This window comes from Lutjanus erythropterus, chromosome 12 (assembly GCF_056507025.1).
Source record: "Lutjanus erythropterus isolate fLutEry1 chromosome 12, fLutEry1.hap2, whole genome shotgun sequence".
In the NCBI taxonomy this organism is placed as follows: Eukaryota; Metazoa; Chordata; class Actinopteri; order Lutjaniformes; family Lutjanidae; genus Lutjanus; species Lutjanus erythropterus.
Window position 1 is genome coordinate 651,295 of NC_139328.1, and position 14,074 is coordinate 665,368.

General features: G+C 45.1%; 1 protein-coding gene across 1 annotated transcript; it reads left to right on the top strand.

Annotated features, from left to right (window-relative positions):
* The first annotated feature begins 1,756 nt into the window (after positions 1-1,756).
* Positions 1,757-10,621, top strand: bfsp2 (beaded filament structural protein 2, phakinin). The gene is made up of 7 exons (XM_084732336.1): positions 1,757-2,421; positions 5,626-5,708; positions 5,978-6,134; positions 6,387-6,548; positions 6,645-6,773; positions 7,307-7,548; positions 10,283-10,621. Exons 1-7 carry the CDS (start codon positions 1,975-1,977, stop codon positions 10,374-10,376), a joined length of 1,314 nt encoding a protein of 437 aa, XP_084588462.1. The 5' UTR covers positions 1,757-1,974; the 3' UTR covers positions 10,377-10,621.
* The last annotated feature ends 3,453 nt before the right edge of the window (positions 10,622-14,074 follow it).

Consider the following 14,074-nt stretch of genomic DNA (forward strand, 5'->3'; position numbering starts at 1 on the left):
GTGAAACGCAGGAAAAGACAAACATGTTTGGACCCGTTTTTCAACTTTGGACCTGAAAGTCCTGTATTGTAACAATTATTTTTATTAAGCATTGATCATTTTCTCCATTAATCAATTAGTTGTTTGGTCCATAAAATGTCCAAGATGACGTCCTCAAATGTCAAAGATATTCAGTTTACTGTCAAACAGGAGTAAAGAAGAACATTTAAGAAGCTGAAATCAGAGAATTCTTACTTTTTTAAATTAAAAATAACTTCATTAATTGTTCATCAAATTAGTTGCTGATTATTTTAAAAGAATATCATCATAAAGGCTGTTTACTGAACAATCTGCTGATTCATCTGTTGTCTGATGAGAACATGAATCATTCAGTGAAGTAAAATCAGCTGCAGCAGCAGGTTAAACAGTTGAAACATCATGAAACGTCTCTGCACAGCTTTCTCTGTATTTCTCTGTGGTTCTCTCTCTGGTGTTCTCTGTGGTGAGAACCCAGTCACATCAGTATGTTCTTGATGCTTCAGATCAGCTGCTGGAAAGTTTGAGCTGCCATGTCACCGTTAAACCACATCCTGCTGAGATTGACAGAAACAATCTGGACGAGTTTCTGTAAACCTGAAGAGTTCACCTGAAACCGGCTCGTTGGACGGTCGTCACGGCGATGCCAGGAAGCTGTTTGACTCTGTTTTTTTCAGTGAGTCGAATAAAAGTGAACAACAAACAATAGCTGAGTCACTGTGTGTGTGTGTGTGTGTGTGTGTGTGTGTGTGTGTGTGTGTGTGTGTGTGTGTGTGTGTGTGTGTGTGTGTGTGTTTGGACCCCTACATTTATCTTTGTGAGGACTGTCAGTTTTACACCCTTGCTGTATGGACAGTCCTGCCTCATGAGGACATTTTGGCCACCTCAAGCTAACTTAGCCTTGTGCTAACATCAGTGTTCACTAAGCTTAGTTGCAGTATGCTAAAAACATTTTACCTCATGAGTAAATAGCATCTGTTAACTTAGCATCATCATATATTTGCCTATCATTATAACTGCATGAATACTAACTGTGAACACAGATTTCTCCATGTATACAGTAATATGTAGAGCAGGTCTCTGTAAGATGTGGAGCAGAATTTTAAGATGTGGAGCAGGACTCTGAAAGATGTGGAGCAGGATTTTAAGATGTGGAGCAGGACTTACAGCGTTTACGTTCGCGTATGCGTCGCGTTAATTTCTGAGGACGCGCACAACCATCACTCCAAATGGACGCAGGATACGCGAGGCAGCCATGAAGCGTAGGGATGCGTAGGGATGCGTATGCGAACACGTAGTTTAAAGCAAGTATATCTCCGCCCTAAGATGTGGGGCAGGGCATGTTTTTTTTTCAGAGTGAGTCTCGTTTCATCTGTTTCATTTTCCATTTCCTCATTTTCCTCCTCTCCACCAGAGGGGCTGGGTGGGGGTCATAAGGTGCATCAAGGTGATCTGATTGGGTGTTGAAAGATGCCATGTGGATCATCTCAGTGTTGCTTCTCTTTAATACAAACCTGCTTAACAAATTAAAGGAGTAAAGTAGTTAAATGTGTGTGTGTGTGTGTGTGTGTGTGTGTGTGTGTGTGTGTGTGTGTGTGTGTGTGTGTGTGTGTGTGTTTCAGGACTGTGTTTCAGGTGAGTGTGTGTATGTTCTGTGACTGTGTGTAAGTCAGGGTCAGTTGACCTCTGTGTGTATCAGCGGTGTGTGTATTGTGTATGTGGTGTGTGTGAGTGTGTGACCTCTTTGTGTGTTTCAGGACTCTTCCTGACCCCCCCTACATGCCCTCTGCTGATGCAGCTGTTTCAGACTCTGTGTTTCCATGAGAACAAAAGCTTCGTCACTGCAGCAACACAAACACATCCTGAACAAAGGCGGCCATGTTTCCAGAACTCTGTCCTCCCATAAATCCAGGCGGCGAGCGGCTCTGAGCGGTTTGACACTGGGAGCCGCTGAGCGTCATGCCTCTTCCCCGACGCCGTTCATCCTTCTTGGGACAACCGTCCTCCGAGCGCACGGCCCCCGCCTCCTGCGGGCGGATCAGCTCGGCCGGCACCACCGCCCCCCGGGGCGTCTTTGTGGGGTCTGCCCCCTCAATGGGCGGAGCCTCCTGCCTGGGGACGCGGGTGTCCCGGCGGGCTCTGGGCATCAGCAGCGTGTTCTTGCAGGGTATGAGGAGCAGCGCGGCGCCGGTGCTGCCCCGCACCGGGGAGCGGGCCACGGGCCACGGAGCGACAGCGACGGCCGGACTGAACAGCTGCCTGATGGAGTACCGAGACAAAGTGAGAGCGCTGGAACAGCTGAACCAACAGCTGGAAGAACAGATACGCCTCTGTCTCGACCGCAAAGCGTCCAGCGCCGGAGCCTGGGGACACCTCAGGAGGGACTGGGAGGACGTCTACAGACAGGTGAGTCTAGGCAGGTGAGGACAGGTTGAGTGTATTGACAGGTGTGGACAGGTCCACAGACATGTGAGGACAGGTGGATTCTACAGACAGGTGAAGACAAGTGAGGACAGGTGGAGTTTACAGACTGGTGAGGACAGGTGGAATTTACAGACAGGTGAAGACAGGTGAGGACAGGTGGAATTTACAGACTGATGAGGACAGGTGGAGTTTACAGACAGGTGAGGACAGGTGGAGTTTACAGACAGGTGAAGACAGGTGAGGACAGGTGGAGTTTACAGACTGGTGAGGACAGGTGGAATTTACAGACTGATGAGGACAGGTGGAGTTTACAGACAGGTGAGGACAGGTGGAGTTTATAGACAGGTGAGGACAGGTGGAGCTGCAGCAGCTGATGGAGGAGATGAAGATATTTAAAAACACTCAGACTTGGTTTCACCAGCAAACAATTTAATCTGAAATGAGTTCTAATCAGAGTTTAGCAAAACCAGGTTTGAAGAAGTAAATCCAGATTTAAAATTAAGCTTTTGCACAATTTCAAACTAGTCTCAATTTAGTAAATCAAAGTTAAGTGCTGTAGCTGCTAGGTATGAAAGAGGACAGTAAACCATTCATTTACGTTGCACTGCTTGTTAGCTATCTACAATGTTAACAAAATGCTACATTGTTTGCTAGACAGCTGTAAAGTTTACAAAATACTGTTTGTTTGTTTTTTGCTTGTTAGCTAAAAATGAAACGTACATTGTTTTCTAGCTAGCTGTACAGTTAGCATCCTCATAGCAGCTTAAGAGGCAGAGAAGTGTCTAATTTCTCTGATAAAAACTTGTTGTCTAAATTAAAGGATCGATCTGCTCAAATAACAGCAGATTAAAAACAGAAAACAGCGACTGACTGACTGTTTTAAAAGAAAGATGAGACACTGCATCTTTAAACTGAGCTGCTTCAGTCAGTCCGTGAACACATCATTTTACTCAATAATTAATTTTTATTTAAAGGCGACTTTCAAGACACTCAAGGACAATTTACAATCACAGATTAGAGACAAGCAAGACAAAAGAAACAGTAAGGGCTCGTTAAAATGAATGACAAACCTCAATGAGCCAATCAGAGTGTCAGTTCAAAAAGGTGTTTTGAGACGGGATTCGAAGGTGGAGACAGTCATCCATCTCAAAAAGGAGCCATTTTAAAAGTTTTCATTCAACAGAACTAAATTTAATCTCAGTTTAGAGTCAAAACTAAAGAGAGATTTGTAAATGTAATATATATATTTTTTTATTTTAAGCTAGTTTTAAAGTTTGGTGCAACATAATTTAATGTTAAGCCAAGTATTTTTCACCATTTTCTTACATTAGTTTTTACAGCGACTGAACGAATGAACAGTTAGATGCAGCTGAAGTCTTTGTGAAGTCCTGCATTGCATCTGTCTGCAGACTGTTAGCAGACTGTGCAAAGTGTTGCAGACTGTTTCAGACTGTTTCAGACTGTTAGCAGACTGTTGCAGACTGTTTCAGACTGTTGCAGACTGTGCAAAGTGTTGCAGACTGTTTCAGACTGTTGCAGACTGTTAGCAGACTGTGCAAAGTGTTTCAGACTGTTGCAGACTGTTGCAGACTGTTACTGATGATAGACTTTACTGTCAGGAGTTTCATGTTTATTGTGACTCAAAATGAATATTTAATGATGCATCTCGTGTGTTAAACTGTTATTGTTTGTTGTTGAGACGAAGCTGCAGGCAGGGACTCCCCCGTCTCCCCCCTGTCTCCCCCGTCTCCCTACCACACACACACACACATTTCATAACATGGCGGTTACTCTCTCTGAGGTTTCTCTGCTTCATTCGGTCCCTGAACAGGAAGTGACAAACACACCTGTCTGAAAAAACCCCAAAACCCCTGCAGTGACGCACACACTCATGTTGCCATGGTTACCACACCATGTTTATCAACTAGGGCTGAATGATTTGGAAAAGATACCTAATTCTGATCATTCTGACAGATATTGTGATAGGTTTTGATATTAGAGGTTATGATCATTTTTACATTATTATTCTAATTTTCATGAAACACATTAAAATGATGAAGGTGTGATTTTTGTGCTTTTTTTCCCTTCAGTCTGTAGAATCACGATGTTTCAGGTAAAAATCTGATCAGACTGTAGCTTTAATGTGAACACAGTTTATCTTCTGTCTGATCTGCTCTCACACAAACAACCTGCAGAACAACTAGAACCACAACTAGAACCCAAAACAGTTCATCCAGCCTGCTGTCAACTTCCATCATCACAGTTCAGCTCATCACAAGGAGTTCACTGTAAATAATAATAATAATAATAATAATAATAATAATAATAATAATAATAATAATAATAATAATAATGATGATGATGATGATGATAATTCAAACTCTTTAGTTTTATCTAGTATTACCTTTTGTTAAGATCATTTATTTTTCTTCTCAGAAAAACTTGAATCTTTCAGTTTTAAGTTTTAGTAAAAAAGAATTTTCATTTTCAAAAACAGTTGAATAAACTAATTAAAGTGGATGTGAATGAATGATGGATAATAATTTATTAATTAATATTAAATTGCAGTCATTTAATTATATCAATTTTTGAAACAGAATACTTTGGGGGGGTTCTAAAAGATTCAAGTTAATTTAAGAAGAAAAGTCACTTATCTCAGAAGAAGATCAACAGTCAGCAAAACAGGTTTATGTCAAAACTAATTTGAGTTTGACTTAAAACTCAAAGTTTATGAGTGTAAATGAAATCAAATTAAATGAAATCAAATTAAATGAAATTCACCTCCAGGAGCAGAAATGAGCTAATGTGACCTCCGACCTGAGCAGGTAAAATCAGAACTGTGAGGAGAACCTCTGAGGGCCTGTGGGAACATTAATGCATCTGATTTATTGTGTTTAATATGTCAAATCAAACTGCAGCGGTTAGATACACACAGCGGAGAACACGCAGTAAAGAACAAGAACCTCAAAGTACTACTGAAGTACTTGAGTACTCAGTTACTTCACATCACTGAGTCATTAACAGTTAATCAGCTTCATCAGGACCAACTGACAGCAGCGTCTCCATGGCAACAACTGTGAAACAATAACTCTGTGTGTGTGTGTGTGTGTGTGTGTGTGTGTGTGTGTGCTGCCCTCTGCTGGCTGCAGCTGCTCTCAGTTCTCTGTTTTCCTGTCTTTTCTGCAGGTCAGTGAAGCCATCCTGGACAATGCTCGGCTGATGCTGCAGACGGAGAACGTGCAGGCCAACGCTGAGGACTTCAAGGACAGGTCAGAGGTCACACACACACACACACACACACACACACACACACACTTGCATTTGCTGACTTGTCATATATGAACTGTGACACCTTTGGTATGTGATGACATTTTATGATGTCATTGATGATGTCACTGTCATCCTCATTAGATTTGAAAGATTAGAAATTAGTCCAATGTTTTTAATTATTTAATTATTATTTATTATTATTATTTAATTAGAGCAGAGAGGGGGAAGAGGAGGAGGAGGAGGAGTAACGTGTACCTTCGTCCTGCAGGTACGAGAATGAGCAGCCGTTCAGGAAGGCAGTGGAGGAGGAGATCAGCTCTCTGTACAAAGTGATCGACGACGCCAATATGACAAAGGCGGAGCTTGAGGAGCAGATGGAGCACATGAGGGCGGAGCTACGCAACCTGGAGCACAACCACGAGCAGGTCGCACCAAACTCTGTTTAAAAAATGTGCAATTTAACACCATATCACAAGACCAAACTCTGTTCATTATGTTCTGGAGTTTAAGTTGATTGATGAATTGACTGATAAATTGATTGATTTTATTGACACACCACTGACTGCTGATCCGATCGTATCCGTCTCATCAGTTCTGCATGGTTTCAGTACATTTAAATCAGCGGACTGTCCCTTTAATGACTTGACACTGAGGTCATGTGACTTGTCCACCTCCAGGATGTGCGAGTCCTCTACAATCAGATGGCGGGACGTGAGGTGGACGAACCCGACGCTCCCATTGAAACCAGTCTGGACCAGATCCTGGCCTACATCAGGAGCCACTGGGAGAAGGTGACGGAGAGGAACCGGGCCGAGACCGACAGTTACCTGGAGTGCAAGGTGAGTCTGTCTTACCTGCACAGGTGTCTTCACATATCTCTGTAAGCTATGTTTGACAGTGTGTGTGTGTGTGTGTGTGTGTGTGTGTGTCTGCAGGAGGCGCAGTGTATGAGCAGCAGACTGAGTCCTGAGGAGGAGCAGGTGGAGGCGCTGAAGGCCGAGTGCAATGACACCGGCTGCAAGATCCAAAGTCTGCAGGCCGAGACCGAGTCCATCAGAGCGCTGGTGAGACACACACAGCCATCAATAACCTGATCAATCAATAACCCGATCACAAATTCAATCAATACCCTGATCAATCAATAACCTGATCACAAATTCATTCAATACCCTGATCAATCAATAACCTGATCACAGTTAAATCAATATTCTGATCAATCAATAACCCGATCACAAATTCAATCAATACCCTGATCAATCAATAACCTGATCCCAAATTCAGTCAATACCCTGATCAATCAATAACCTGATCACAGTTAAATCAATAACCTGATCAATCAATAACCCAATCACAAATTCAATCAATACCCTGATCAATCAATAACCTGATCACAGTTAAATCAATACCCTGATCAATTAATAACCTGATCACAGTTAATTCAATAAACTGATCAATCAATAACCTGATCACAAATTCAGTCAATAACCTGATCAATCAAAAATCTTCTCACAGTTCAATAAATAACCTGTTAACAGTACATTAATAAGCTGATCGATCAATAACCTGATCAATAACGTGTGATCATGTGGTCCTATAGAAACGTGGTCTGGAGAACTCGCTGGGTGACGCCCGTCACTGGCACGACATGGAGCTGCAGAACCTGGGCTCGGTGGTGGCCAAGCTGGAGGCGGAGCTCTCTGATGTGCGCGGCGAGATTGAGCAGCAGCGCCGTGATTACGACACGTTGCTAAGCAACAAGCAGCGTTTGGAGCAGGAGATCGGAATGTACCACGGCATCCTGGATGGAGAGGAGAGCCGTTTCCAGCCCACCGACACACTGTGAGTCACCCCACGACACCGCCCACGCTGCCACAGACACCGCCCACGCTGCCACAGACACCACCCACGCTGCCAAAGACACCGCCCACACTGCCACAGACACCGCCCACGCTGCCACAGACACCGCCCACGCTGCCACAGACACCGCCCACACTGCCACAGACACCGCCCACATTGCCACTGTCACCCCCCACACTGCCACAGACACCGCCCACATTGCCACTGTCACCCCCCACACTGCCACAGACACCACCCACGCTGCCAAAGACACCGCCCACACTGCCACAGACACCGCCCACATTGCCACTGTCACCCCCCCACACTGCCACTGTCACCGCCCACACTGCCACAGACACCCCCCCACACTGCCACAGACACCGCCCACATTGCCACTGTCACCCCCCCACACTGCCACAGACACCGCCCACATTGCCGCAGACACCGCCCACACTGCCACAGACACCGCCCACATTGCCACAGACACCCCCCCACACTGCCACAGACACCGTCCACATTGCCACTGTCACCCCCCCACACTGCCACAGACACTGCCCACATTGCCACAGACACCGCCCACACTGCCACAGACACCGCCCACACTGCCACAGACACCACAGACACCGCCCACACTGCTGCAGACACCACCCACACTGCCATTGACACCACAGACACCGCCCACAGTGCCACAGACACCACAGACACCGCCCACACTGCCACAGACACAGCCCACATTGCCACAGACACCGCCCACAGTGCCGCAGACACCGCCCACAGTGCCGCAGACACCACAGACACAGCCCACATTGCCACAGACACCGCCCACAGTGCCACTGACACCGCCCACAGTGCCGCAGACACCACAGACACCGCCCACGCTGCCACAGACACCGCCCACACTGCCACAGACACCACCCACACTGCCACAGACACCCCCCACACTGCCACAGACACCACCCACACTGCCACAGACACCCCCCACACTGCCACTGTCACCGCCCACACTGCCACTGACACCGCCCACACTGCCACAGACACCCCCCACATTGCCGCAGACACCGCCCACACTGCCACAGACACCGCCCACATTGCCACAGACACCCCCCCACACTGCCACTGACACCGCCCACACTGCCACAGACACCCCCCACACTGCCACAGACACCGCCCACATTGCCGCAGACACCGCCCACACTGCCACAGACACCGCCCACATTGCCACAGACACCCCCCCACACTGCCACAGACACCGTCCACATTGCCACTGTCACCCCCCCACACTGCCACAGACACTGCCCACATTGCCACAGACACCGCCCACACTGCCACAGACACCGCCCACACTGCCACAGACACCACAGACACCGCCCACACTGCTGCAGACACCACCCACACTGCCATTGACACCACAGACACCGCCCACAGTGCCACAGACACCACAGACACCGCCCACACTGCCACAGACACAGCCCACATTGCCACAGACACCGCCCACAGTGCCGCAGACACCGCCCACAGTGCCGCAGACACCACAGACACAGCCCACATTGCCACAGACACCGCCCACAGTGCCACAGACACCGCCCACAGTGCCGCAGACACCACAGACACCGCCCAAGCTGCCACAGACACCGCCCACACTGCCACAGACACCACCCACACTGCCACAGACACCCCCCACACTGCCACTGTCACCGCCCACACTGCCACTGACACCGCCCACACTGCCGCAGACACCACAGACACCCCCCACACTGCCACAGACACCACCCACACTGCCACTGTCACCGCCCACACTGCCACTGACACCGCCCACACTGCCGCAGACACCACAGACACCCCCCACACTGCCACTGTCACCGCCCACACTGCCACAGACACCACCCACACTGCCACAGACACCCCCCACACTGCCACTGTCACCGCCCACACTGCCACAGACACCACCCACACTGCCACAGACACCCCCCACACTGCCACTGTCACCGCCCACACTGCCACTGACACCACCCACACTGCCACAGACACCCCCCACACTGCCACAGACACCCCCCACACTGCCACTGACACCCCCCACACTGCCACAGACACCGCCCACACTGCCACAGATATCACCCACACTGCCACTGTCACCGCCCATGTGACAGTGCTGCAGACACTGCCAACATGGCACCTGACATCACCACATATGGCGTCTGTGCTGTTGTCAGTCGTCCACTCTAATGTAACACTGTAAACTGAGTGAGCAGACTTCTGTCCTCTGCTCAGACAGTCATGTTGTGTGATTGGATGATAAAGGAACGGTGCTAAATACAGAAACAGATCTGACTGTTCTGATTGGATAAAAAAGTAAACTCACATCGCATGTATATGGCGGTGTGCTCTTTATACTCTGACCGTCTGACCTATAATTATATTTAACAAAACTCAAAATACATTGCAATATATTGAATTATAACCTTTGCCAAATTCCTGACAATTCACAACCCTACGTCAAAAACCAGGTCATGTGACCAGACACTCTGAGGTCTTTTTCTTTGCAGCAGATTTGACACCAAAAGTGATTCGTTTCCTAGCTAGCAGCGCTAAAGAGGTAATAAAATGTTACATTATTTGCTAGCTAACTAAAAAGTTTAACAAGATTAAATTTAATCTCCAGACTAAAAACTAAACTGGATTGTTAAATTAAAACACTTTCAATTACTGTGAACATTAATGATTAAACTTACCTGTCCAGGTGTGCAGGTGTGCATTCAGAGCCTGAGGGAGCAGCCAATGCTTCTGCTGCTCCAGACTCCAGGACCGACACTCCAGGACCTCCAGGCCAGTGATCCCAGTGATCCCAGTGGAGGAGCTGACTTAATGAGAACTGGTTTTCTACCTGCTGACTGACGAACAGGTGTGTGCAGGTGTGACTGACGCTGAACCTGTGGCAGGAAGTCCAGACCCGAGGTGGCAGCAGTGTGAGTCTGAGGTCATGTGATGTGAATCTGACCAATAAAACAGCTGTGTGATGTACCTGGTGGTAATCAGACGTCCTCACCTGTGTTTGAATCCAGCAGCTGATGAACTTTGACTTGATTCTACTGACTTTTTTTTTTTTTTTTACAGTGTAATGTGATGTCAGAGCAGAAACAAATCTGCTGATAGGTCACACAGACAGGCGACATTTTACACCTTCTGTTAAATAAAGAGTTAGTTTAGTCAGGGATGAACGTGGTTCAACAAAAGAAGAAGAAGAATGATTTTCCGTTTTCATATTTGTGACTAAACATTTTTAAAATTAATTTTCTTTACAGATTTTTGCAGAGACCCCAAACATTTTTCTGTTGAGGCTTTCAGGGGCTGTTAAGTATCAATCAGTGTGATCATTAACAGGTTGTCGTGCTCATCAGTTGGATGTTTGGACTGTAAAGAGTTGGAGAACCACAGTCGGAGAACCACAGTCAGTTATTAGAACAAGGCTGAAAAACACCAGAATTTCTCTTTAATGGCAACACAAACGCCTGCAGCTCCGTCATGACGCGTCATCGTCACAGGTCAACGAATCAACTCTTAAAAAACCCTGAACACGTCTGTTGTATCCTACATCTCCCATGATGCACCTGGATCCAGTCTGTGATGATGCTGCATTCAGGTCATCTGTGTTGAATGGGAGAGATGAAAGTTTCGGTCTGGTTGTTTGAGGGTTAAAATAGTGACGCTGTGACATCATAAATGTGGGACACGATGTGGCTGCTATGAGGCGTTCAGGTTCATTCGTGTCAAAGAGAACCCAGCTTCTGCTGTGAAATGATGATTTATAGGATGACTTGAACACACCATGAGAGTCTGCTTCCTCTTCTTCTCTGGTTACCTGTGAGACATCGACACACACCTGGGAGACGTGAGGAAGTCACATTGACAAGGGTCACCTGAATGCACCATTACAGTCATGTCAGCTCAGAGGATTGTGGGATACTGATGAGCAGCTGAAATGTGAGGGTGAATAAATCCAACACACAACATCTCACCTGGTTCACACTGGGGTGATGACATCACAGCAGGGGTCACGTGATCAGAGCATTACGAAGTTTTCTGATCAATAAAACTATTTATTTATTTATTTATTTATTTATAATTTTTCTGATGTTTGAAACTGAAGCTGATGATGATGAAGATGATTTTTGATTCAGAGTTTGTTAAAAACTGATCAAAGGGGAAAATAAATATTTAAAGGATCATTTCACTGTTTCTTTGTCCTGTCAGAGCTGCTGCTGTTAAATTCAGTGTTTTTTGAACAGAGTTTGGTTGGTTTCATAAACTTCTCAAAGTGAAACATTTGAATCAACACTGAAAACAGAAGTTTAAATATTTGTTTCACATCATTTAGTCTGATTCACATTTTCACTCAACTTCAAAAAATAAAAATGAAAAACATCCAAACTGTTTAATTGAGTCTGAATTTGAAAATGAAAAGATGTTAAAGTTCTCTCTGGTGTCTGGTTGTTTTATTTATTATTACTGATCAGTAATTAATAAGATTCATGAAGGGAAAAAATCAATTCACTCACTGATGTTTTTTTTTTTTTTTTTTTTTTGGTCCGAGCAGCGTCGCTCACTGTGGACGCTTTTTGTTTTTGGTCAGATCATTATTATTTTTTATTTTTCGCTGCCGTCTCTGATCATGTTTTCGAGCGGATAAAAGTGCTCAACACTGTATGAAACTTGGCACAAAATTCAATCGTGGTGAAAATTTAGGTAACATAATTTGGTGATTTGACCATGTGCCCATCACGTAAACCTAACAGGAAGTCAGCCATTTTGAATTTTGTGGTCAATTTTGGCATTTTCCACGTTGTATTTTCTTGAACTCCTCCTACTGAATGAATCAGATTTATTTCAAAATCCGTGTGTCCTATCCAGACTACTTTGTGATCAAAAGTTTTTGTAAGATTTAGCTATCGTTGGAGGGCGTGGCTCTGACGTGGCGTTGAGTTTTGATGTCTCGCCATCAAACAGGAAATCACTAACTTTGGTGTAAATGTTCCGATCTGCACCGAACTTCACGTTTGATAAAAGTCCCACACTGATGTGTTTTGATTCCTGAATTTATCATATAAGATTATTTCTCATCAATTTATTAATATGTCACCCTAACAGGAAGAAACAGTTCCAGTATTTTATTGATCACTTTTAAAAGCAGAATAAAACTGATGCTGCTGAATCTAATGTTTTTCCTTGTTTTTTTTTTTTTTCAATAAACGATAAAAATGGACTCGCACTGATCCTGCCAGGTATCGTCCCAGTCTGAGCACATAGTTTAATAATATTATTGATTATGAATAAAGATGAGATGTTGAGTCAGGAAACAGCAGCCTCTTTAATGATCCACAAACCGCTTAGGAACAAAACAAATCAATCATAAATTCATCAATAAAAGTAAAAGTGATGAAGCTCTGTTGAGGTATGGAGGCTGCAGAGGGACAATCGCTGACATCACTGCTTCCATAATCAATAAAATGACTCAATCATTGATTATTTTATTTCATATGAATTCATCAGATTCAGTTTTTATTGTCGACACTTACTGGAAACATTTCAGAGTTTTCAGCCGTCTGTCCTGGTCTTCATCAGCTGACCAAGCTGATCATCGCAACTGAACCGTTTCCATGACAACCGAGGACAACCAATCAGCTGAGGATGACCACGGCAGGCAGCTGAAAGCTCTGGAATGTATGGACTCTGGTGTCAAACAACATGAGCAAATCAATAATCAATAACAACAGATACTGTTTATAACACAGTAATAATTCAAGCTGGTTTGACACCATATTAATGAACATGTATTGATTATTGATTAGGACTGAGTTATTGCAGTTAGTCTCTGCAGCCTCCATCTGATCAACACATCAGCAGGTCGACTCATTACGATCAATAACTAATAATCATACAGACTTTATCAATCAATCTGTTATTGATCAACAGGAGCTGCAGAGCAGCTTTCTACTGATCACAGGATCAATAATGTCCTGCAGCGCCCCCATTAGGACAAACTGTCCTCAGCCTGAAGCCTCATTCAGTCACTGTGGAACCTTCACTGAACTCCTCAGAACACGTAGAACCTGCAGAACATCTGTGACAGACATGATGGACAAAGACTGACGTGTCCTCAGGAGGGCGCTGCAGAGGCGAGACACTTCAGGAGGACAATCAGAGTCTCACAGTGAGAACTGGAAACGATCGGCACATTATCAGATCCATACTGGATCAATAATGGATTGATATCATAACATTATTATACTGATTAATTATCAGATCATTACTGGATTGTTATTAGATCTATTATCAGATTGATATCGGATCCTTATCGGGTCATTATCAGATCATTGTCTCTGATGTCCACCATTTTGTCCAGACATGAAACAACGACTGCAACAGAAACTCTGTCAGCTGATCTCGTCTCTCGTCTCATTAACTCTGTCTCCTTTATTTCAGACGTCTGAAGAATCTGATTGGAGGAAAGTTTAAAAGTCCCGTCACCTGATTC